Below are 26,722 nucleotides of genomic sequence, written 5' to 3'. Positions count from 1 at the left end.
TTAGTCATAAATATAGCTTTATTATTATAATATTTCGTAATCTAAAAACTTTTTCTTATCAATTCTGGGAAAAGAACATTCCAACTTACATACAACTGATCTACCCTGCAGAATACTGGAAAACAGTGTCTAAGCAACCTGAATGTAGCATTTGAGAATCCATAACTTTGGGAAGAAAGAATGAAAGACTAGTTCAAAGAAAAATTTCTTCCTTACAAAACAAATCATAAAAATTAGATCCATTCTTCAGTTTAACCTTGAACATGTTTTCCTAGAAACTTTGGTAATTTCTTCAAAAATCAACTCGCAGGTTGACTGCCCATGTGGACAACAAATATATATATTTAAAAATAAGACCCCAGCTGGACACAGTACATGGCTTGGGCCATGGTATGTAGGTGGAATATCCCTTGGAGTGAGCCAGCTCCCATGTTTCAACAGCAAATTTATGTCTCTAAGGAAGCACAACATCTATAATGCATTTCATTGTATGAAGGTCAGAATTTAGTTGGAATTAAAAAGAATTTTTTAATATAATAAATCTTAAAATCATCTGTCTTATGTAATGTACATACAGTAGATATGACATTATGGTGCTTTCTGGAGATCACAGAATACCACTGTCAAAGAGCGCTGCCATGCCCTCTAGGCATATTAAATAAAAATCGAAAATGTAGGTCACATTAAATAAACAAAACCAAATTTGGCTATACTACCTTTAAAAACAAGTTGTTGTCATTGCACACACGTGTTACGGGACAAAGGGCATGCAATACAACAAGTCAGTTTTTTAGTATGTAAAAGGCTAGAGTGCAATCATGGTATAAACACTAATAATAAATAACTTTGGAGGAGATTAATTCTCCAAATAAACAATAATTATAACATTACAATTTTTACAGTGTTAGCCTAAACAGTGATATTCACTTCACAGCAATGTTTTTTCCCCACTTGATAGTTGCCTGTATATCATACGAATGGCCCACCCCTGTGAGCCAGATGTCAAAGTGAAGGTTCAAAAATCAACATTTTCACTATGATAGGTTCAAAATGTTTGTATAATGATAAGTTACACTTTTCAATTTATTGGAATTTTAAGTAACTGCTTTATACCTATTTTTAATGCATTGCTAATCTGATGCTTATTGTAATAACAATCATTCTACTAATGTTAATTAGGTTACAATTTTAATTTTTAAAAGAAGAGAATTCAACTTACATGAACTAATGTATATAGTTTAAAAACCACCCACCACAAACACACACCTTTTGCATGAGTATTTAAAAATAAATTATTAATATACTTGACATATATATTTTGTTTTATATATATATATATGTATATATTTGTGGACATAACTACTCTTTTCTTCCAGAAGGATGTCAGCACTTGTAAACTCTGCAGAAGACCTGATGATATTGTTAAAGTTAAAAAAAAAAAAAAAAGGAACATGGAAATTCATTCTTGAGGGAAATCATAAAGCAGAAGGTTCTTAACAGATGGTTCCTTGTGGAAACAAAGGCTATTTTAGGGAGGGAAGAGGGACAGTCTCAGACTGTGGATCCCACGTGCACTGTTTGTTTCAGAAACTACTTTAAAAAGCAGTGTTCAGTGAACACTTCCAATACCTGGTTGAAAGGTAAGGACATATATTTAGTTATCAAAGGGCACAGAGGCAGCAGGAGGTGAAGAGTGAGGCCAGCAAGGAGTCACGCCTGCAGCTCACGGAGGCTGCCCACACGACCAGGGAAATAGGTCTCGGGAAAGGCTGAGTAACATCAACAGTGTCCCAGGCTGGCTCTCAATGCACTACACGTGCCATCTGCTGGCATTCCAACCTTCAGACCCTGAACTGGTGACGGATGCTGATCAAAGGGTTTTACGGTTTTAATCGACTTTTCGGCCCTAACCACAGGCAATAATAACGGCTATGAAGGCAGAGGCTGTGGCTTGGTCTTAGGGTGCAGAATACGCAGCCAAAGAAGAAAGCAGAGGCTCCCCCAAATCTGAATAAACATGCTTCCAGAGAAACAACAAACCTGAATCGAACAAAGTAGAAATGAGAACTGAAGTCTAACTGAACGAGTCCCTGAAGCAACCCAAACACTGAAATCTTGATTAACCAGAATACTTGGTTTGTGTGGCCTTGGGTCCTAGGTTTAATCACCCCTGCACAGAACCCCAGGTACAGAAATTACTGGAGAGTGGTCTAATTATTTTACAAGTTGGAGCTTTTACTAACATTTTGGAATAAAACTGCTTTCATTTTTTTTTTCAATTCTTTCTGTAATCTGCCTCTTGCTTCTAAAAGGGGCCTATAATAAAACTCTGGTTCCCCGAGATTCCCGTTTATCAAATTCTGGTTAATCCAGGTGCTTGTATGGACACAAAATAAATGTGTTATGCCCTTCTTTTTCCCAATGTGTCTTACTATGGGATGTATCCAAAAGGGCATTATTGTTGGCCCCTAGAACAACATTCCACAAAGTCCAGCAATGGTGGTCCAGGACCACCCCCCTTTCAGATGATGTTCACAATTGCTGTGGGCTTTTTTTTGGCCACCTTGGGCCTGATGTTGCCTTTTCGGCAAAACCCCAGAGGCTCCCCTTTCTTCGATGGTCTGCAGAGTTCTCGTGGGGACTCAGCCTGTTCGTGAATGGACTTAGCGGGCTGCATGCTGGCTCTGTCATCCTTGGCTTTTTTCAGGTAGCTCCTTCCCTTTGGATGAAAATGGATCTTGAGATCAGCGTGGTTACACACAGAATGTGGGTGCCCTCGACTTCTACAGATGGTCGCACAGAGGGAGATGAGCAGAAAGAAAGATTTTGTTTAGAACCTTTAAAGAAAAAACCCATCCCTGGCACAATCACTCCTGCATGCTAGAGTGGCAGTAATGCCACCAGTTAAGTCAAATATAAATTGGTATTTTTCCTTCAAAAATTCCTGTGGCCTTCACGAAACGACCTCATGATATCAAATTCCCAGGGAGATCTTGCTAGCTCTATTCACCAGTAATAAGACTGAGACATAGAAAATTTAAGTGACTATCTAGGATAAAACATACACAGCTGGTCTCTGGAAAAGTTGGGACCAGAATCCATAGCCCTGGACTCTTTAAGTGACTGTATATAGTAGTAGCATAGCAATTACAAAGTATATGAATCATAGTATAAATTTACACATCTGTTTATATTATAGATATCTAATGTAGCACACACACATTAATAGCACTGTAGAGCTATTATGACTATAACTGTACTTCAATAAGAGAAAGTTACACTACAAAATACTGTAAAAGTACTCCAGTAATACTATCATACTGCCTTATGGCATTTGCTATAAGGCTATCAGCATCGTTAAAAATCATATCCACATTTTACAAAATTAGGCATATGGGCAGGTACATTTTCACTTAAGACTTCCAAGTCCACTTATAATATAGATACCATATAAAACGTAACAGGAAAATACATTATGCAAACATTATCAAATGGCCCAAGTATAAAAAGATATACATACAGGCATTTGGGTTTCCTATTTGAGGAGATATCTGTAAGCTGAAGGAAAACAAATAAGAAGAAACATTACTTCGCTTGAACGTTGGAACGGACTTTAAAAATCTTTCTCGCTTCTATTTTTTTTTTTTAATTTTTTTTTTCAACATTTATTTATTTTTGGGACAGAGAGAGACAGAGCATAAACGGGGGAGGGGCAGAGAGAGAGGGAGACACAGAATCGGAAACAGGCTCCAGGCTCTGAGCCATGAGCCCAGAGCCCGACGTGGGGCTCGAACTCACGGACCGTGAGATCGTGACCTGGCTGAAGTCGGACGCTTAACCGACTGAGCCACCCAGGCGCCCCTCTCGCTTCTATTTTTAAGAAATTGTTCCCATTAAGGAAGCCAGTAACTGCTATGGGTAACACGGCCCATGGCACCTGCTATCCCAGCACTGAACGAGAACGTCTCGTCTCGTGTTCAGCCTCAGCTGACTCTGGGAGCCTCTGTGCTCCCGGTTCTGAGATTTCCAAGAAGCCATTATCAGTAGATCTAAGAAATTTCAAAACGTTGAAGAGCCCTCTAATACAGCAACATTTGAAGAAGCATGTTTTATAAAACTAGAATGATATGCCATTATTTCCTGATTAATTCAGGCTGCATGTGCAGCTAATTTACCACAGCTGTGGTTGGTCACAGTGTATCAACTAAAGGGAAAATTGGCATAAAATGTTTATTGCCTAAAATACATCATTTCTAAAGTGAGAGCATATGAAGACCAACTCCACAACTGTCCCCGAGGCCATCTATCACTGAGATTATTTTCCACTGTCCATAAAATATGCACTTTTGTGGTTGGGCTCAAATATCATTTGCCAAACAAATTGAGAACTATCATTTTGTGATCCAGATGTCACCATCCACTTTAGAGGCAAACCCAGTGTATTCCCAACCTTCAATTCCTGATGTCCCTGGGGTAGCCTTCACTCAAAGTAGTGGTGTCATATCAGCAGGCAGACAAACAGAAGAAGAGGAGGACAAAGAAAATATGTAGTAAGGGCCATCTTGGTGTTGGGGCCCAGTATGGCCAACACACGAGTCCCTACTGTATTCAAATAATCAGAGAAACTAAGTTCAGCATAGCAGGGTCACTACCCTGGGTCATCTGTTTGCAGCTTGAGCTTTAGTCAGAAGCAAATCAGAAAGCAGCTTTTCCTTTAATTTTTAAAAAAATGTTTATTTACTTTTGAGAGAGAGAGAGAGAGAGAGCATGAGCAGGGGAGGGGCATAGAGAGAGGGAGGCACAGAATCTGAAGCAGTTTCAGGCTCTGAGTTGTCAGCACAGAGCCTGATGCAGAGCTCGAACCCACGAGCTGCAAGATCATGACCTGAGGCGAAGCTGGATGCTTAACCAACAGCCACCCAGCACCCCAGAAAGCAGCTTTCTTAAACCTTTGAGGGTCATGTGCCCAGCAGGGCAAGATGGGATTCTTGGCATCTGCCTTCTGATTCAGTCAAAAGTGAGCTTTATGGTTGACCCTGCTCACACTGGCTGGATTCAACACGAGATTAATCAATGTGTACAGAAAAAGGCACCTTGCCTGCATGAGGGTCGTGAGGTTCTGCAATATACAAAGAAGACAGGACAGACAGCTCAGGCAAACACCAGGCTGGCAGCTTCTGGGAACCGCAGCAGTATGAGCCGTGGCCCCACAGCCACCAGTAAGGGCTTCTCAGCCCGGCTCCTTGGATAGACATTAGTATATGCGTAAACCGTAAAAACAAACAAAAACGTGTAGGGTTTTTCTTCCTCTAAACTGCCACCTACTTTGGGGCACCTGGGTGGCTCAATGGGTTAGGCATCTGACTCAATTTCAGCTCAGGTCATGATCTCACAGATTTGTGGGTTCAGTCTCTGCATCAGGCTCTGTGCACTGGCAGTGCAAAGCCTGCTTGGGATTCTCTCTCGCGCTCTCTGCCCCCCCCTACTCACGCTGTCTCTGTCTCTCTCAAAAAATAAACTTTAAAATAAATAACGTGCCTCCTACTTTTTAAAATTATTCTTAAGGCATAACAAATTTTTTTCACTTTACTATATCTATGTATGTAAGCATATAGTTTGATGATATGTTGTATATGTATATGTAATACTCTGGGATTTTATGTAAAACTGTGTGTGTGTGTTTACATACACATACATACTTCCCTCCCTGAGGAAAAGGCGAACAATGTTATCAAATGTTCAAAGAGGTCCCTGACTTCCAAAACGTTTTAAGAACCAAAACCTTGGTGCCTATGAATGTCACTGATGGACCCTGCTGGGACCTCAGGAAATTAAAAGAATTTACTGTATATTACATAAAGGGAAATGCACAAGTGTGGGTGCCGATGAGTGATAAGCCTCACATATACGCATATGTGCAGGTACCATAACTTGTGCATGTCGGTACATCACTCACTGGATAAAATACGGACTACATAACCACAATTAACCCTCAAAACCACCTTATGAGACAAGCATTGGCATCCCCCTTTCACAGATGTAGAAAACAAGGCCAAAAAGTGATGCAGCTGGTTTGAAGCCTCAATCTTTACCAGTGTTAGAGCTGGGCTTCAAACCCATGTGAGCACATTCCAAGTCCAAACAAGACTTCACTCGGCTCAGCCTTCTCAAAGAGTATGTGTTTGTGTAAAAGTGTGCAGTTTGTACACAAAAGTTATGTGGAATTCGTAGCTGGGCTGGAATTTCTCCAGTGATCCTATAGATCATGGGGCCTCGGGTGGAGGCAGGGCCGTTATCACAGTCCCCACAGGACCTCACATGCTCTCCTCCCTGTGAACACAAGAGGCCACTGTTCTTTCTGGCCGTACAGCCGCAGGCAGACAGAAATGCTCTTCCTCCTTAACCCACCTCACTGTCTCTGTTTTCTCCCCGTCCAACTATTTTGCCTTCTTTTTGTTTAGGAAGAGGCAAGTTTGGGGATGGGGATCGAGAGAGTCCTTAAGGAAGGTTCCAGGTTGGAAAAATATAAATAAATTTGTACTGAGAGCCAATCTATGTACTTCTAAAACTCAAACATGGTGTCTCGCGTTGTTTTGGGTTAGAGAAACTGGACACCCAGCTCTCCTGCAACCTCCACTTGGTGTAAATAGCAGCACTGCAAACTGAACTGTTCGGGCCAAAACGTTAGATTCATTCTTGATTCCTCCCTTTCCCTCACCTGCTAAAAAAGTAATCCTTCAGCAAGGCCAACTGGTTTGGTCAATTCTATTCCCACGATACACCCCATACCTGCCATTTCTCTCCATCTCTGCTCTCACCAAGCTACCATCTGCCACACAACAGCCTTCTAACCTGTCTCCCAGTCCTGCACCTATCTGTTCCCCCACCCCGCAGCCAGAGCGATTGTGCTAAAACAGCTCACCTCCTGCTCACAACTGTCCAATCAACGGCTTCTCTCTGTTCTAGAATGGGTCCAAACTCCTTATGTGACCCAGAAACCCCGGCATGATCTGGATCCTTCTTGAATCTCTGACTTCAACTCTTCTCACGCAAACATGCCAAGCTTGTTCCCTTCTAAGCCACTTGCCAGTGTGCACAGAGCTGCCTTCCTCTGGTTATTCAGGTCACAGTCTAAATGTGGCCTCCCGTGCAGGGCTGTTCCTGACCGTAAGGACCACTCAGACACATCATCTTACTTTTTCCTTTAAAGGGGCTGTCACCGCAGGAAACCATCTTTGTTGCATGTTTACTTGTTTCGATGCCGTCGCCTTCCTCACGAGAGCAGGAACCTCACCTACCTCATTCACCCAGTTTCCTCAGCACCCAGAAAGAGCTGTGTCCCCAATAAACATGTATTAAATGGATGGCGGCTAGTCCTAATTTAGCAACCTACCGGAAATAAACGCAACACTTAAAATAAGATTATCCAAGCTGTTTCATGACCTTCCATTTGGGCAGTTCTGTGTGTGTTTTTGGCAGATGGGATATTAGGTCACTTTAGGTCTAATTCAACAGCATTTTTCAGAGCATAAAGACAAAGGATCTGAGTAAGCATGTTACATTTTTAGAAATCAGCCAGGTGAAAAAGGAACACAAATGCTCAAGGGAATTAAGGGGAAAACACAGAGGCTGAAAACATTATTTCAGAAAAGGCACTAACTGGGGTGGCATGCCAGGCTGTCATGAGCTGAGGTGTGGAGGGAATGGGTCAGAATGTTCTGCTCCCTCCCAGGGTGCACTGGGGCAAGGAGCTCTCCTGGGTGGGGCTGAGGCTCCAGAAGCCTGGGCTGGTCACTGCTTTGTACCTTCACTAAGGTGGGCCAAGTAAGTCAATAAAGCTATGATTCAGAGCTTTTCTTGCCAAAAGCATCCAAGTTCCTCTGTGTGTGTACAACAACCACAGGAACCCTGGGAGGCCAGACTTAGCATGCGCCTTACATCGAAGACACTGTTCCTAATTTCACAGGTGCATGTATAGCGTTAAGATGACATAGATGAAAGGAAAAGGGAGAAACGGTCTGAAGGACCAAGACTGAACTGTGATGTGGTGCATTATGGTCCAACGCAGAGTCGAGAGGACTTCCATGAAAACAGGGAAAGTACTCAATCCTTTCAGAAACAAAGCACCTCATTCTTGGTCTTCTCAGGGCGATGTGTCCTCCCCACGGGAGTCCCACAGTCCACCTCACTGTGGCCTGACCATGTCCTACTCACAGTCAGTGCTCACTTCTATCTTCCCCACTATCATCTTAACTGCATTTTACTTTCTTTCCATTAGTCAATTCTTCCTTAGGTAGATCAAGTCTGATGAAGGCAGATCATGCCATGTTTAGGACACAGAAGGCATAAACACAACTATGTATCAAGTTCCTGCTGTGTTTGTATATATATGTATGCATACAAACGTGTGCCTGTAGATCTACGTATTTATGTGTCATACGTGTGTGTTGTGTGTGTACAGGCAGGCACACACGCACATAACTTCATATATACATAGCTGACTAGAGCCGCGGAGATGCTGTCCAACTTGTGACTATGTGGTGCCACTGTGATGAAAATAATGACTAGCAATGCCTTTGAAAAGATGTTTAATTTTCAAAGTGGAAAAATAAGCAGAGGAAAGTGAGCACAGAAATATAAGTAAGAGAGAGAACTATTCGGTTTCCTCTCTTCCTCCTTGCCTTCCATTGTTTTCTCTCTTTCTTTAAGATCCTCTTGGCTTAGTATAGTAAAATTTTACACATTTCTTAGCTCTGGGTTAATTATAAGCCTAAATAGTCAAGCTGTTAATGCTACACTTTTATTTTAGAATTCTTAACCACCAAAGTCAGGTGATGATCAGAGAATTTAAGCGGCGCAAGACCCTAGCGAGCATCTAGTCCAACTGCTTCATTTTAGTTTAGTTTGTTATTAACTTTTTTAATGTTTATTTATTTTTGAGAGAGACAGAGACAGATAGACACAGATGTGAGCGGAGGAGAGGCAGAGAGAGAGGAAGACACAGAATCTGAAGCAGGCAAAAGGCTCTGAGCTGTCAGCACAGAGCCCGACATGGGGCTCGAACCCATGAACTATGAGATCATGACCTGAGCCAAAGTTGGACACTTAACTGACTGAGCCACCCAGGCACCCCCAACTGCTTCATTTTATAGAAGAATTACAGGTCCAGGAAGACAAATGGTCTCGTTTAGTCAGGAGAGGGGAGCTAATGATCTGGAAGCCAGGCCTTTTCACCTCACATGTGAGCTCCGTGACCTCATGCTGCACTCCCTCCCGATAGAGGGCAGGATGGGAAAAAGGCAGGAAAGGGTTCAGTGTGTCCTTCCAGCCACAATGAGTTATGACTGGACTCTACAGAGGAGGGAAGTATAGGCTCCCTCTCAGACCACAGACACCAACAGGAAAATAATAAACACGCACATGGCTGCAACTGCTTTGATTACAGTAACTGAAATCTCACAGAAGTAACAAACTTACTTCTTTCCAGTCTATTTTTGTTCCTGACCGGAAACTTCTAGAGCCCCCATTGTTTCACTGCTCTAAGGCTGAGTGTACATTACAGTAAGACGGCAGAAGGTTTCTTCACTTCTTCCTTCCTCTCTCCCTTTTTCTCCTGTTGTCTGTCTCTCCCTCTTGCCTTCTTTTTCCACCTGCTTTTCATCTCATTCCTTCTTTTTTAATTTAACATGTTTCCTTTTACTCTTGGCTTCCAGAATGCTCAAACTAAACTTTTTAATCAGCCAATAGCAACTTTTCCAACATTCTGGTTAGCATAAATGTTTCCTATTTTTCTTCTCCTGACATGGACAGTCCACGTGTGGGGAAGTGAAGACTCATTTTTAAATCTTTTGGGAAGGGGATAAGCATAAATAAGGTTGAATAGATCATGAAAATAGTATAAGTAAACCACTCTGGGGTTTCAAAAATCCTTTCTTTGGCTTTTGTTGCTTATAAGAAAAAAAAAACTGTTTGGAGGGCGAATCTGCCCAACCATCTCCCTCATCTGGAGCACGGGTGTTGTATCTCCTCCCACCCCCAAAGAGACCAGAGAATCTTGATCAAGCCCCTGAGGAGAATCTGGACCTTCAGCCGTATGCACGGTTCTCATCTGGGCTCTGGGGGTCTCTTAAGTCCCTGAAACGATACGTAAACTTGTATGCAGAAATCTATTATAGAACTGTCACTTGTGAAATTTTCTAAGACCTTTTCAAAATCTACTTAAAGAATGTTTCAACTATAGAGACTATCGGAAGGCGCTGTCCTTCCTGTTAAAGAAAAAAGAGGTACGTGGCTAGATCCCACTGTTACTTAAAAAGGCCAAAGCTTTCTTAAGATTCTCTTGAAGAGCTCCAAAATGGGACAATACTTTCCAAGCTACTCGATCGCCCAGGTTGACACCGATGATCTGCTTGGACACTTCCAACCCTGTTACTCTATAATATAAAACTATTCCTGCCTGTTTATCTCGGTGTGGAGTCGCAGGCTGAAGACAACTGTGCATCCCGGATCTCGTCCTGGATCCCCTGGTGTCACTTCGTAACACAGGCATGGCTGGTGCAGGGCTTTCAAATGACGCCTAGAAGGTTCCTGTAAGTCATTCCCCAGCTCCCTCTTCCTCTGTCCTGGACCCAGTCTCGCCATATCCAAGGACCACAGCTTGGTGGCTGGACCTGTGTGACTTACCATGTGCTCACCGATGTCCCGGCAGAGGCCAGCAGCCTGCTGGCTTTGGTAGTACTCTAACTGCTTTTCTGCCACTTCTACCCGTTGCAGCAGATTCTCAATAAAGTCCTGGAGCCGAGCTTTCCCTTGAACCTCCTTCTCAGCTGCTGCTTCCAGGAAATGGTTGAATGTAACAACTTCTCTGCAAGGCAAAAATGTCAGAACACAGAGCGGAGAAATGAGACAGGAATTCATTCACTCAGCACATATTTATTGAGTGCTTACTATGCGTCAGGTACTGCCCTTGGCAGTATGCTCATGGCCATGACAAGAGATAATGCTACATTTCCGTGGTTACGTTTAGAGATTACATTTTAGTAGAGACAGTCATTATAAAATATACAAATCAATACATATGTCAGGTGGTGGTAAGTGCTAGGGAGAAAACAGGGACACTGGACGCAAAGGGACAGAAAGTAACAGAGGGATGCAGAGTGTGAGTGAGATTTTAGAAAGCAGAGTCAGGGACGACCTGGATGGGGATACATTTGAACAGATAGCTGAAGGAAGCAAGGAATAAGACAGGCAGATATCCAGGGACAGCAAGCCAGGCCTTGGTGGAAACATGCAGACAGGACTGAGGTACAGCAAGGAGGCCTGTGTGGCTGGAGCACAGGGAGGAAGGGGGAGGACAGGCAAAGTAGGGGCCACCATGAGGATGCTCGATTTTCTTATAAATGACATCAGAAGCCACTGGATGCTTTTGAGAAATGTTCTGACTTACATTTTAAAAGTCTAGCTGTTGGGGAGAGAAAAGAGTACAGAGAGGAAACAAAAGGCCAGGCTGAGCACTTCAGTGTATAAGATGAGTCACCTTGTACCAACTGTGTGTTTCAGCTAAAAGTGAAACAGTCCAAGACATGCCATCCCCAGGCAGATGCAAGGACCGCTGGGAAAGCTATTTTAGAGGACACAGGACAATCAATGTGCAGGGTGCCCTTCCCTAAAAAGCTGAGGAAAATACCTAAAACAACATTCCGTTATCCACATACCTGTGATTCACAAATCCAGAAAAAAAATTTTTTTAATTTACATTCAAGTTAGTTAGCATATAGTGCAATCATGATTTCAGGAGTAGATTCCAGTGATTTATCCCCTACATATAATACCCAGTGCTCATCCCGACAAGTGTCCTCCTTATTAATGCCCCTTGCCCATTTAGCCCATCCCCCCACCCACAGCCCCTCCAGCAACCCTCTGTTTGTTCTCTGTATTTAAGAGTTTCTTATGTTTTGTCCCCCTCCCTGTTTTTATATTATTTTTGCTTCCCTTCCCTTATGTTCATCTGTTTTGTATCTTATATTCCACATATAAGTGAAGTCATGTGATATTTGTCTTTCTCTGATGAATTTCACTTAGCATAACATACTCTAGTTCCATCCAAAGAAAAATTTTAATAACTTTATTACTACTTTGTATCTTCTTATTTCCAATGCATGTATGAAAACCATACTTTTTTTGATTTATAATAAATCAGTTTTTTATACAAACTCAAACACATCAGAAATGTAAAAGAAACCCCATTATCCTGAAACAATGTAACAATTTGGTAGCCATTCTCATGAGCAACTCTACAAATACACACACACACACACACACACACACACACACACACACGACCAACAGATGCTTATTATCACAACTCCATCCAATTTGCCTTACTTAGTGAGAAATTATGAAGATCCTTTCAGCCTTTCCCTTTGTATGCCCTGCCACGCCCACGAGAGGCAATGAATTTCTATAATTTTACTACCTGTTGGATATAGTATTTCCTTTATAGGTCTTCAGAATCTCTCTCGACCTTCAAGGAGTGCCCCCTCATTTTTTTGGCCATGTTCAACTTATGCAGAACCAAGATTCTAAAGACTGATCATCATCCTCCCAGCCTCTTTCATTTTAGGTTAAGAAATCCCACTAAAAAGGATCTAACCTCAGGGTGCCTGGGTGGCTCAGCCCGTTCGGGGTCTGAGTCTTGATTTCTGCTCAGGTCATGATCTGTTCATTAGTTGGAGCCCTGCTTGGGATTCTCTCTCTCCCTTTCTGCTCTCAAAAAAAAAAAAAAAACAAAAAAACAAAAAAAAACCTAACCTCATGCAGCTGCTCTAGACAGTTGATGAAATTCATTGTCTTCTCTATACTTTCCACTCAGTGCCATAATTTCTTGAGAGTAGAACTTCAGGTAGGTCTGGCCCAGGAAGTTTTGTAGAAGATCTTTACAAAAGAGCTTGGTAGTGGTTTCCAGCTCCTTTATTCTGTACAACTAGTCAGTGACTCACTTTTACAATTAGTTGTGATTTTTTTTCTCACAAATATGTCACACTTGGTCATACTGAAACTTGTCTGACATTTCCTACAGAGTCAAACGTCTCTGTAAAACCTTGGAAATTATATACTTATAAAAATAGAAAAGAGACAGGTTCTAACATGATGCATCAAAGAATTGCTTATTATAGTAGCCCCCTTTTTTCTTGTTTCCCATCCAGGATCAAATATAAACCCCAATCCCACAATAATTCTATTATCTTTCAGTAGCTAAGAAATATTCACATAAAAGAAATGAGTCCTTCTGGAAAGGAGTTTTCTTCCATCATCAAGTTTCAAGTTTATTTCCAGATGTTTCTGTATGAGGCCTGAACGGATGATGTGCACTTTCCAAGCTGTTCAGACCACAGACAAAAGCCAATTTTCAAGCTCTACCATGGCTCATTCAGCTTTGATCTGCCTCTTAAGTAACCCTAACTAGCAGCAAAATAACGGAAGGTCCATTCAGGTGCTACATCCAGCATGCTACATGCTGTATCCATCACGGCTCCTAGGAATGGCTGAGATGGAGCGCAAAAGTGTGGCTAGAAAACACAGCCCAGGAAACGTCTGTTCCTTCCTCTTTCTAACATTAAGGTGCCCGTTCGTTCAGAGTCAAGCCCACTGTAGATACTTCATAGGTGATATTTAGGATACCTGAATCATGACACAAGTCTCCAAACTGTACTTTTAGGGAAAGCAACCAAAACCCACAACCCTCTCCACCATCCAAAAGAAAAACACAGAGAATGAGCCAGTGAATTCTTTTTCAATTCATTTTGGTTTATAATATTTACTATATCTATCTCATTACAGAAATATTTTACATTTATTATGGGAAACATAAAAGTTGACCTATTAGAAGATCTAACTCAGCAAGGGGCGAATCAGCTTTTTTGTTCTCTGTTCTAAGCCCATCATTCAATATAATACATGAAACATAATGTTCAATATATATTTGTTGTAATGAATATTTTAAAAGGACAAGGAAGAAACAAAAAATGACCCATAATCCCAACACCCAGAGGTAACTGCTATCAATATCCTTGTATATTTTTTCTAGTCTTTTTTTTTTCTATGCATATTTACTATTTTGGGGCTCTCAGGCTATAAAGCTTAAAATGTAGAACAGCAATATTTGACAGCCTAATCCCATAGGATTAACATCCCAAAAGCAAGAAAACAAATCTAAGTGCAATATAGTTTATGACTGTAGCTGTATTTTTAAATCATGTAATGTTTTGCTACTGGTTCTATTTAAAACTCCTGCAAACTAACATTAATGCTCCTAGCTGATCCTGGAGTGTTATGTTACGTTGTAAAACAGAAGCATCTTTTTCTAACCTCTCCCTCACCCAATTACCTTGTGCCCTGAAGCTGAGAAGTTAACACCCTTTGTATTTTTCAACCAACCTGGCACCAATACTAACTTAATTTCAGTTTATGAATGTTTCACATCAACTAAAAAAAAGAAAGACAAAGAAAAAGAAAAGACAGTTAAAACAAGTCTGATGATTTAATTTTAAATCAGAGGTTATACAAGACAATGGCTGGAAAAGTTCCTCATACCAAGAATATGTTTGGGTGTCTGTTTTAGACAGAAACAGCAACAAAACCCAGTGGCTAATTATGGTACAGCATGTGTGCACAAGTTCAGATTCCCCTTTCACATCCTGTTCAATCTGGATTAACAATATCCAGAAACACCTCATATTTCCCCAAGGAATCTTGGGAATTTCCTGAATGAAAAAGGAAGAGGCTGAACTATATTGCGTTTGTAGTCTCTTTAATAATTATACCCCAGGGGCGCCTGGGTGGCTCAGTCAGTTAAGCATCTGACTTCGGCTCAGGTCATGATCTCGCCCTCTGTGAGTTCGAGCCCTGCGTCAGGCTCAGAGCCTGGAGCCTGCTTCGGATTCTGTGTCTGGCTCTCTCTCTGCCCCTCCCCTGCTCATACTCTGTCTCTCTCTGTCTCAAAAACAAATAAAAATATTAAAAAATTTTTTTAAAATAATTATACCCCAAACAGTAAAATATCCATTCAAAGTGCAAGGAAGACCAATGGATTTCAATGTAAGGGAGAACAAAATATGCACTAATATGAGTACAGGTTCCATATCTCAAGTATTCTTGAAGAAACTACCAATTGTTGACTTATGGCACAGTATCGAAGCAGAATATCCTCTGTTCTCTGAAAAAGCTATTAAAGTACCCCTCCCTCTTCTTACTACAGACACACAAGAGGATGGATTTCCTTTATCTACTCCAACCAAACAACAAATTTTCAACAGACTAAATGCATACGGAACAAGGTCCAGCTGCCTTCTATTTAAGCCAGATATTAAAAATATTTGCAAAACTCATAAAACCAAGCTGCTCTCTTTGCCAAATTGTTTTTGGAAAATAGTTGTTTTTCATAGAAATATGTTATTTATGTTAACCAGTAATGGGTTTTTTTATTGCTACTTTTAAATAATGTCTTTTTAAATTTGTAAGTTTTAAGTTCTAATAAAGGAAATATTGATAGATAAAACTCACACAAACAACAACTTTTGAAGGTCCTCAGATATTTTTTTTTAGCAGTATAAGGAGAAGTTGTGTCAAAAAGTTTGAGAAGTGCTGTCAGGCTTTGTACATGTGATCCTGAACCTCAGAACTCGGGTGAGGGTGGGCAACGAGGGCTAGAACACTAGTAAGATGTAGTCACAGACCATACACTTATTTATTTCACTATCAGTAATTCAACAAGCATTTATTTTATTTTATTTTATTATTATTTTTTTTATTTTTTTTTTATTTTTGGGACAGAGCATGAACGGGGGAGGGGCAGAGAGAGAGGGAGACACAGAATCGGAAACAGGCTCCAGGCTCTGAGCCATCAGCCCAGAGCCCGACGCGGGGCTCGAACTCACGGACCGCGAGATCGTGACCTGGCTGAAGTCGGACGCTTAACCGACTGCGCCACCCAGGCGCCCCTCAACAAGCATTTATTGAATGTTAACACGTACCGGGCTTAGTGGTGAGGCACTCATGAAGCCATGACTGTCTTCACAAAGCTTACTGCCTAACCCAGGGGTCAGCCCATTTTTCTGCAAAGGACCAGGGAGTAAATATTTTACGTTCTGCAGCCCATATGGTCTCTGTCACAATTACTCAACTCCACCTAGCACAAAAAATACATAAAGACTGTATAACAATAAAACTTTATTTTTAGACACCGAAGTTTGAATTTCATATAATTTCCATATGTCATGAATTATTCTATTTCTTTTCAATTTTTTTCAAATTAAAAATTCTTAGCTCACAAGCTCCTCAAAAACAGCTAGCAGGCTGGGTCGGGCTGGTGGTATACTAACCCTTGATATGGTGGGAGAAGCAAACATTATAAATTTTTTTTTTATGTGTATTTATTTTTGAGAAAGAGAGAGCACGAGCAGGGGAGGGGCAGAGAGAAAGGGAGACACAAAATCTGAAGCAGATTAGCTTCAGCTATTAGCACAGAGCCCAACATGGGGCTTGAACTCATGAACCATGAGATCATGACCTGAGCCGAAGTCAAAAGCTTAACCGATTGAGCCACCCAGGCGCCCTGGGAGAAGCAAACAAATACTGAAATAAATATGTAATTACAAAGCTGAGCGGAATAACCAAGAAAAAGAATAATACGATGCCATCAGAGAGAAGAAGGAGAAGAGACTTGTGTGGTTTTATTTTAGGTTCTTAAACCCTGTGACTTAGAACAGTGAGAAGGCTGGAAGGCCAGATGGGAGAGAAGATAAAGGCAAACCTGAGTGAAATCCAGTCAAGCTGTGGATACAAACCAGCTTCAGGGAAACTAGCAGACTCTAGGCCACTTACAGGCCCACTGCTGGCTTCTCATATACATATTTTTTAAAAAGTTAAATACAGGGCACCTGGGTGTCTCAGTTTGTTGAGCGTCCCACTCTGGTTTCGTCTTAGGTCATGATCTCACGGTTTATGGGATTGAGCTCCCCATTGGACTCTGAGCTAGCAGCAGGGAGCCTGTTTGGATTCTCTCTCCCCCTGCTCTTTTCTCCTGCTCACACATGCATGTCTGTGTGCGCTCTCTCTCTCTCTCAAAAAAAGTTAAATATGATAGGATACAAGGTTTTAGGCTTCAGCAGAAAATACGCTTATTTAAATCACTATTTGATACTAAAGGAAAAAGTATCAGCACGGGATAAGAAACTGGCCTGAAGCTTACTGCAGAATGATTCACAGAGCTAAGCAATCTGTCAGTATCCTGAGATTCAGAAACAAAGAGGCAATGAGTGAAAAAGCCCTTTCAGTGCTATCAAAGCTTTATTTAGAAAAACTATTTGTTCCCTCATGTGCTCATTCATTTACAGGGTGGCCATAAGGTCTGAGACACAGATAATATTTCATTTTTTTTTTACAGATTGAACCCCTCAGTTACTTCTGAGGTGGGTTAAAAGCAAAATAATTCAAAAAAATCAAAGATATACTATCATGCGACAAACCCACTCTAGAAGCAGGTGTAAAGAAGGGCACCTGGGTGGTTCAGTTGGTTAAGCGTCCAACTTGGCTCAGGTCATGATCTTGCAGTCTGTGAGTTCGAGCCCTGCATTGGGCTCTGTGCTGACAGCCCAAAGCCTGGAGCCTCCTGCAGATGCTGTGTCTCTCCCTTTCTCTGCCCCTCCCCCACTCATGCTCTGTCTCTCTCTCTCAAAAATAAACATCAGAAGCGGATGTAGCGATAGAGGGAAATGTGCATTAATGCACCACAGTGTTCACTGCAATTTTACATAGGCATTGAACCATGCGTTGTTAATAAGAGGCAACACACCGATCACATCATGTATTATAATTTATAGTTATTTCCCTGTGTGTCCAGCTTTCATGGCCACCCTGTAGCCTCACGCTCCCCCTGGGCCTCATAAATGCACAGCACCTCCCTCTCTGCTCCAGCACCAGGGAACTCCCTTCATTCAGCCTGTGAACCAGATTCTTATTTCTGAACATGCTGTTCTTCCACTGGGGTCCCTTCCTCTGCGTCTCCCTGGTCCCCACTCTTCAGGAGCCTTCTAACCTCAGGGCTCTCCTGTTAGGAAGCTTTCCCACACATGCCTGGGTGTGGGGTAGGTAACCTGCTGTGTTCGCCTGCTGTGTTCTCCCGCAGAACGCTGCCCCCTATCACACTGCACACTACAGAGAGGGTTAGTCATGCCATTTGTCCCATTCCACTGTGAGATCTGTAAGGTCAGGGACCTTGCCTGCCCTTCCGCTGTGCTACCCCAGTATCGAACATGAGCCCAGCACACAATATGGGTGCAAAAAATTCCTGCTGAATGCACAAAATGTAAAACTACATCTCTAGTTGAAACTCTGTAACTGACAAAAAGATCCTGAGGTTTCTTTTTATCTTTTTCCAAACAAGTACTGGGGCATAAAACCAAAAAGTAATCCACAATACAGGCACCTCCCACAAGGCTGAGGGTGGGATCTAAAATTGATGCCTCTCTTCTATTCTTAAACAACACTTTAAAATCATATTCTCCTCCCAAAGGCAAAGCCCTACCAAGTTATTTAAATTTCATTTTACATTACTGATTTATGAACCTCTTTGGAGGTATGTGAAATGGTAAAAATACCTCTAGCTAAAAATAGTCTAGCTATTGATCACAGAGCACTTCAGACAGACCGTAATGTCAGCCACGAGGCAAATCCTGAAGCTGGAGTCAACCCCTTTCCAATGCTGGGAGCCTGGCTGCAACCTTGGGAGCTCAGGGTTGGCTCCGATGTACCCCATGGAGCCCCCCACAGGGTGGAATCTGCACCCACAGCCCGTCTGAAGTCACGTCATCCCTACTTTTGGTGACCCTTTGCCTCATCTTTCTCTTTCGGCTTCTTTGACTAAACCAAAAGGTATATAGTTCTCATTAAGATCTATCTAAGTAAGTCAAATTACTCTTATTGGTAATAAGTAGGTCAACACTACATTCTAAGCCCCTCAGTCCAGAGAGAGAAAAAAGATGCACTAACGTGAGACACACAGAAAAACTGAATATTTTCCTTGGTCTCCAAATTTTACCATCCATAAAAGGGCATGTTTGACATCTAGCTTTTCCTATATTAGTTTGTAAATCTTCATGGGAAACAGCCTGGAAAGAGAGGACCTCATTTATCTAAACACATTAAAATGTGGAGCAAACAGACCCCTTCCTGTCCCACTGAACCCTACATGTAACATGATTTTTCCTGGCCTGTTTCCTAGCAATGGATCCATCTGGAGACCAAGTTGTCTACTCACTGCTTTAGCTGATCAAAAATAGGAATGTTGTAATTAAGTGGCAAGAGGGTTTAGCTGTGCAAAGCAAGTTACCAAGTCAAACTTACCTTTACATTTTTTTTAATGTTTATTTATTTTTGAGAGAGAGAGAGAGACAGCGTGAGTGGGGGAGGAGCAGAGAGAGGGGGAGACACAGAATCCAAAGCAGGCTCCAAGCTCTGAGCTGTCAGCACAGAGCCCGACACGGGGCTCAAACCCACGAACTGTGAGATCATGACCTGAGCCAAAGTCGGACGCTTAAACGACTGAGCCACCCAGGCACCCCCAAAGTTACTTTTAAAAGGCCAGCATCCCACAGCCAGCTTTGGGATAGAAACCTATTTTGATAGAAACCTAAATGCACATTACCTGGCTCAGGCTACCCCTGTATGCCTCTTTTATCATATCAAAATGTGTAATTTTACCTCCTGGTCTCTTCCTGCCATGAAAGCAGAAACTGGATTCATTTGGTTTACTACTGTATGACCTAGAACAGCACCTGGCATTCAGCAGGCACTTAGTGGAAGGTTTGTCTTCTGGCCAACTCCCAGCTGAGAACAGGGCAAATAATGAAGGAAGAAGGGAAAGATTATATCTATCGTAACTTGCAAGGGAGTAGGATGGAAATTAGGTAGAATTACAAAGAGGCCCCTCACCATAATCAAGGGCTGGCAGGGGCACATGCTCCATTTGGACTGGCCTCGGACATCCAGAGAGTCAAGTTAAAAGCCCTTGTGGCAAGTTAAAAGCCCTGGGCTGGTGCTCCAGAAGTTTAATATCATAACCAAACTTATGACGCTAGCATTTCCCTATTTCCCACCACCTTTGATGCCAGCTGACATTTCCTTTAATCTCATCAGAAAAATACATGATGTCACCATTGCGGCTCTCTCAAAACAGCAAAGAAGCAAGCTCATTCCAAAATGGGCCAGCTTCATTATTACATAAGTCTTGACGCTTTGGGCAAATACCACATTTTCAAAAGTCTGGCTGAGACAGTGAATTAATGGAAAAAAGCACTCAGCAGAGACACAGGGAATATTGGTTTCAATTTCAGCTCCACCACTAAATTTTTGGGTGAGTCATTCCACGGTGCTGGTCCTTATATTCTGCCTCTATGAGAGCGTTATCTTGAAGGAGACAAGGAGTACCTTCTAGTTCCAAAATCACATGATCTCCTCAGGGGCCATCTCCAATAGTCTCCCTTCTCCCTGCTATTCCCTTCAATGTCGATCTCCCCTGGTCACCCCGGCCACTGATGCAAATACTCGCCTTCCTCCTCATTCCCCAGTGTGGCATTGCCACATAAAATGGTTTATCTCTAATGATTTATCAACTTGAAACCATGGCTTGTATTTAAGCATTTGTTCAAACACCTTGGGTCTGAACATGGACATGTTCACAGATACGTTTTACTCTTCCCATGAAGAGTGTTAGCCCCTCAGGGGAAAAGAGCATGAATTTCATATTCCTATATATACCTAGCACAGTGCTGGGCACATCATGGGTACTCAATTAGGACTTTCCAGCCTTATCTGCAGAAGGAGGTACAAGAAAACTTGGGATTACTGTTATTCCACTGATGTCCTCCAAACTTTGGATGACCAACTCGGCCACGAATCAGCTAGTATCCAAGTTTATCCTTTCTTGTTAAGGGATACCTTACAGCAAGGTTGGCTGGGATTGATTTACCTGATTACGGGCAGTGCTACCCTATAGCTCTGAATACTCCTGAATAAGTAAGTACCTGTTTCAATAGGACTTTTTAAAGTGGCAGAGACTTTGTGAAGACAAGGCACACCTTTTTGGATGTGCACTCCAGAAACATACAGATACCTCTCTACAGATGTGTAATGAGACTCACCAGCACCAGAGTGTAAGATGCTGCCTATTCAAACAATCTCCTCTGTCATCGAGTATACACAGGACTTCCACAGTCCAAGGGGTTCAGCCTGCAGACAGCTGCAGGGCAGAAGCAGCCCTGGAGTCTTTTATTTCAGTTCAAAAAAAAAGAGGATTTTAAAGTTGAGAGAACAAATCCATAAGCAGAGGAGCCTCATGTGAAATCCATTAGCAAGAGAGCCTCATGTAGATGTTTGCATTTTTTTAAAACACCATCTGTGTCTCGAAAGGTCCCCAGAGTTTAAGGCGATTTTGAATCGGACGGTAACCGCCTACTTCCTCTCACAAATGAGTCTTGAGAGCTCATTCGGAGGGGGTTAGCAGGGCAGTGCAGTTCCTGGTTAGTTCACGGCCAAATAGGGTCTTCTCATATCTAAAAGGTCACGTCTCTCCGGTGGAAGGCACAGCTCTGTGAGGGATGGTGAGGAGGGAAGGCACACATCCTAGCCAGGCAAATCCAGTCAAATTAACGCAGTTTCAGCGGTATGGCAGCTGCGCAGCTGGCTTGCATCCCCATTTTGGGGGCAGGGGTGGGCATCAGGGAGGCTGAACACTATAGACTCCGAGGGGACTGGCCACAGTCACCCTCTCAGACCAAGAGCTCCAGTGTCCTTTCTGGAAACAAGACCCTTTCAGTGCTATTTTATGTACAGAAAGAGTGATTATTTGAGGCCTGAATACAGAAACTGATACGACAGACCAAATAAAAGCTTAAAAAAAATGAAGACTTTGTTAATTTTATGTTTAAGAGTGTAAGGCAGTTGCACTGTATTTTCATTTAAAGTTTTTTTAATGTTATTTTTTTTCCTGATAGTCCAAAATGACCTACTAAAAACCAATTCATAATTTATCTCCAAATATATTCACAAAAATGTGAACAGAGATGTATGTACAAGGATGTTAAGGGAGGCATTATTTTTAATACCAGGGAAATGGAACAAAACCGTATATTCATTAATAGCAAACTGATGAAATCAGCCATGAAGCAGCCACACCACAGAATACCATGCAATAGCCAAAAGGAATGACATAATCCTATATTTAGTGCATGAAAGATGCCTACAACATACTATGTTAAAAGCAAACTCCACACATAAGTGGTAGAACAGTATGTGCCATGATTCCATTTGGGAAAATAATTCTCTCTGCATATAAAGTACAAAGGGCTGTATGTACATAGGAAAGGTCTGGAAGGACATTCACGGAGCTAAACAGTGGCTGTCTCTGGAGGAAGAAGTAGGGTACGCTTGGAGAAGAGGGAGACTTTTAGTACATGCATTTCCACCCTGTTAAATCTTTTTTTGACAAGTATGGATTACTTTTTCAATTGGTCCTCAGGTGACCACACTGGATTAACATTACTACAACTGATCCATGCATGGCCCACTTTACACCAAGTCAGTTAACCACATATTTTTAATAGGAAAGCACTCTTGAACCCACAACCCAAAATAAAAGTTAGAACCTTGCCAACAACCTAGATCTAACTATCTGATCCTCCCTGCCATCCATCGGCCCAAATCCCACATTCATTTTGACTTGTGTAATTAATAAATAAAACATGACAATAAATATGTGCAATTAGTTTGTTTTCCTTTTAAATTCACTGCTCGTCAGTCAAACAGAAATACCACAAATGTAATTCTAAGCTTTTCTTTGCACATAGGGGAACCCATCTGCCATTTTTCCAGTGACGCAGTATTAATCACCCTGGTGGCCATAATGGGTATTGGCACTAACTTCCCACCAGGAAACTCCCCACGCCAAGAGAGAAACTTTTTGTTAGAGATCATTTCCCTAAAAGCAAATAAATCAGTGGCTAACTCAAATCTGTCCTCACTCTGTAATTAAAAAAATTTCTAGTTGATCAGAGCAGGCTTTCCCTGTAGGTCAAATGTAGGCATTTAGTGATACCGGGTGATGATCTCTTTAATACACACGGTTTCTTATCCTCTTGCCAAATGAAGGAAGCTTTAATTACTACACTTTAAGAGGCAATGCATGATAGAAGAGTGCCAGTGGGCAAAGAGAGTATGAAATTAAGTCCACCTCTATAATATAATCTAAATTACTTGAAATCTTCCTTCTAGGTTGTCTTAGAGTGCCAATTTGTATGCCCTTTGATTCTACGAATTCTGAACCTCCATTTAAATTTAAAGCCAACACTCCGCATTTGGGAAATACGCTGCACTGTTATGTATGCTTTTCTAGTTTGAGTGAATGCCATAATTAATAAGGAAATGCTTTCCCAAGTATGATGTTTTTTAAAGTAATAGCTTGTCAACTCTTTGCAAGCAGGCCTGACCTACTCTAGTATCACGTACCATTTTCCAAAAAGAAAATTCTCAAACTTAAGTCACGGAAGTCAGTAGTATCAGGAAGTTTCCTCTGGGTTTCCTAATATCTGCTTCTTCCAAATAAAAACTATAATTAAATGGATTCTCAGTTAATTAACACTAGCAGATAATCCAAAATGGCAAAGAAGCCAGAACCACTGGTATTTACAGCATATTTTTACACTTGAGTAAGACAGCATCTCTTGTTCCTGACTCAACTGCATGGAGCCCATCAAGGAGAACTGGCTCCCCTAGGGCCCCTCTCTGCCTTCACGTTCAACTCCCCCCCACTCCCCAGCTGGTGCTGGATCCCACCATGGATACAGTGCTACTGCTCTCGCTAAAAATGTTCTGTAGCTTCTAAGGCGAGAAAGAACTAAGTATTTTGACTTTCCTGCTGCTGGGCTGCAGACTCTACACAGAGTCTATCAAAAAGCCTTGTGCCTCCCAAGTTCAACTGTATCAGTGAGAAATGCAGCCAAGGTACCTGCAAGTAATAAAAACCAAACCTCGCCTTAGATGTGCTTGTAAGCTGGGGGGAGGTGCCTACAGCGATGGCACAGCACCACTTACTCTTCCTTCCTGAGCAGTTCCTCCTCCGACTCGGTCAGGCGCTGCCTAAGCGCTGCAATCATCTCCACGGCCACATCCACCTGTCGGTTCAGGGCCCGCTCCCGCCTCTGCACCTCCTGCTTTTTCTGCGTCAGCTGCACAAAGGCTGCCCGAACTTCCAGCAGTTCGGCAGTTTTCTGGGCCAACTCTTTGGTGAGTTTATCGATTCTCTTCTCGATGGTCCTGTCCACAGCCTCAACCATCCGGTTGAATTTTTCTCTGACGTGAGCCTCAAAAGCAGCCTTGGTGTCCGAGGTGGGCAGGCCGGGACTGGCCCGTGGCCCCTCCAGTGAGTCCGCACGCAGGTCCACCGTGGTGTAGGTCTGCACGTAGGACACTGGCCGCTCTGCCACCACCTCGAATGGCTTCCTGTCCTTGGAGTGTTCGTGTGAAATACTATACAAGTTAACATAGCTCGGTTTCTGCTTCACCACGTTGCCAGTGCTCTGCAATTTTCCCTGCTTCAGGGGTTCTGCGGAAGTGACTAGGTCTGTGTCTTTGAGGGATGGAAAGAGGCTGCATTTTGTCAAGAGGGTTCTTTCCTGGTAGCTGTGACTGAATTCCAGATGGGCCCTCAGCGAAGACAGGCTTCTAAATCTGGTATGGTCTCCACACCTCGGACAGCGGAATGGCAGGCACACAGCAACATTCTCAAAGGACTCCTGCCAGGGGTATCTGCTTTCCTCAAAAGCCTTCTGTTGCATTACTCTTCAAGTCCTGGGCAGGGCCAAATGAAACAGGTAGTTTACATGTCTGTTAAAAAAATGCCTACTGAAATGCCTGTTGCCACCCATGTCCATGAGGGCAGGAACTTTTGGCTTCAAATTACTTTTGCATATAATATCTTATATTAAAATAAAAACCTGTGATCCGTGGGCCAAATCCAGCCACATTCACTCATTTCTGTATTGTCTAATGCTGCTTTTGCACTAAAGACAAAGGTGAGTGAGGCGTTGAGACAGAGACTATTTTGGTAAAGCCAAAATTACTACTTGACCTTTACAAAAAAAGTTTGCCAACCCCACCCAGGATTAAAAAAAAAAAAAAAAAGGTGGGTAACATTCTCTTTTAGCAGATATGAAAACTGAAGCAAGGAGGTAAAGTAATTAATTCAAAGCCAGATGGTAAATGACAGATCCAGAAGTGGAATTCAAGTTTCCTGCCCTCCTGAATTTAGTACCGCTAACTGCAAACCTGTGCCCTACATATCCTGATAAGCATGAATTCCAAACGTGAGGAAAACTCACATGAGTTGTCAACATTTGTCCTGAGAATGCAAGTTCAGCGATCTTTCTTCAAGCATAGGAAAAATATCACTCAAGCTAGACGTAGTGGCATTAAGCACACAATGAGCTGGAAATTTTTCAACCTGAGATTTCGCCTTTAGTTATTGTTGTGATGACATAAACCAAAATGTTATCATTGTCCCCCATATTCCAGATTTACTGACATTTGGGAACTCAAGATATCAGCTATGTTTTGATACAAGTGGGGCCATGGCTGTGGCCAAGCCTTTATAAAAATACCATGCGCTCAATGGATTTTTCTCTGTGATCCTGTTTTCATAGGATAACCTCTAGAGATGACCAATGTTTGAACCATGCAGGTATCAGCGTAACTCTTTAGTGAGTTCTTGTTTCGTTGAAGGAATTTATTATCTTAGCCCTAGCAACAGATGACTGGTAGCAACCCTACTCTGCAAACAGGGCACACATATTCCCTCCAGGAGTGGTTTCTACTTAAATGTAACAAGCATTGGGCCCCCAAGAGAGGAAGCTCAGCTAAGGGTCAACACTGTAAAGTGTTGTTATTAGGCCCTCAACCTCCTCAAAAGCAGAGGCGCAAATGGTCCCCAGCCAGCTACGCAAAGCCTCCAGGTTAATAAGCCTCTGGGCCCCTAGAGAGGGGAACCTCTTCCTGTGCTACACCTGGCTGTTTAACGACCAGTTTTGTGGACACAGGATGCACAGCCTGGCCCAAAAGGCCCAGGAAAGGGAAGTCTGGATTCCAGGTGGCAATGGGAAAGGGGTGGCATCCCTGAATGGGGAACCGGGTTATCAGGCGCTCTGGGAGTACTCCTGCTTTCAAGGGCCCAGCGGGAACCCCAGTCCACAGGGTTGGCCGAAAAGCCCCAATTTCCTCTGCCTGAGCCGGGCAGCTGGCAAAGGCGCTGCACGGAGGGTCCCGGGTCCCCCCGCCCCCGCTCCGCCGCGGGCCGGCCCCAGGCGCCAGAGTGGGTACATGCGCGCACGAGTTTCCGCAAGTGGGGGCCGCGCGCCCAACTCCCGGCCGCGTGGAGGCGACAGGCCCCCTCCCCAGCCCGGGACGGTTCCGCCGGCCCCCTCCGCCGCGCCCCGCGGGCCGGGCCGCAGGCGCAGAAGCCCAGCTGCTGCCACTTACCCGACTTGTTGCTGCAGCTGCAGCCGCTGCTGCTGCCGCCGCGGCCGGTGCTGCTGCTGCGGGAGCGAAGCGGTTTTCAGCAGAGCCGTAAATCAGGCTGAGCCGGGGCCCGCTCCCACCCCCCGCGCACCCCCGCGCC

At 42.9% G+C, this 26,722-nt stretch overlaps 1 protein-coding gene across 1 annotated transcript; it reads right to left on the bottom strand.

Annotated features, from left to right (window-relative positions):
- ZNF365 (zinc finger protein 365) lies at window positions 1-26,722 on the bottom strand. The gene is made up of 5 exons (XM_023240483.2): window positions 26,584-26,722; window positions 24,145-24,900; window positions 10,684-10,864; window positions 3,521-3,558; window positions 1-2,783 (listed from the first exon to the last, which is right to left on the bottom strand). Exons 2-5 carry the CDS (start codon window positions 24,885-24,887, stop codon window positions 2,522-2,524), a joined length of 1,224 nt encoding a protein of 407 aa, XP_023096251.1. The 5' UTR covers window positions 24,888-24,900; window positions 26,584-26,722; the 3' UTR covers window positions 1-2,521.

Source organism: Felis catus, chromosome D2 (assembly GCF_018350175.1).
Source record: "Felis catus isolate Fca126 chromosome D2, F.catus_Fca126_mat1.0, whole genome shotgun sequence".
In the NCBI taxonomy this organism is placed as follows: Eukaryota; Metazoa; Chordata; class Mammalia; order Carnivora; family Felidae; genus Felis; species Felis catus.
The sequence above is the reverse complement of the archived record's forward strand: the minus strand, read 5'-3'. Positions and strand labels throughout refer to the sequence as shown.

Coding starts and splice junctions, on each gene's coding strand:
- ZNF365 (XM_023240483.2), bottom strand. CDS start 24,887: ATGCAACAGAAGGCTTTTGAGGAAAGCAGATACCCCTGGCAGGAGTCC. Junction 3,559..10,683: donor GGGACATCGGTGAGCACATG/GTAAGTCACACA, acceptor GTTTTCCTTCAG/CTTACAGATATCTCCTCAAA. Junction 2,784..3,520: donor AATAGGAAACCCAAATGCCT/GTATGTATATCT, acceptor GACCATCTGTAG/AAGTCGAGGGCACCCACATT.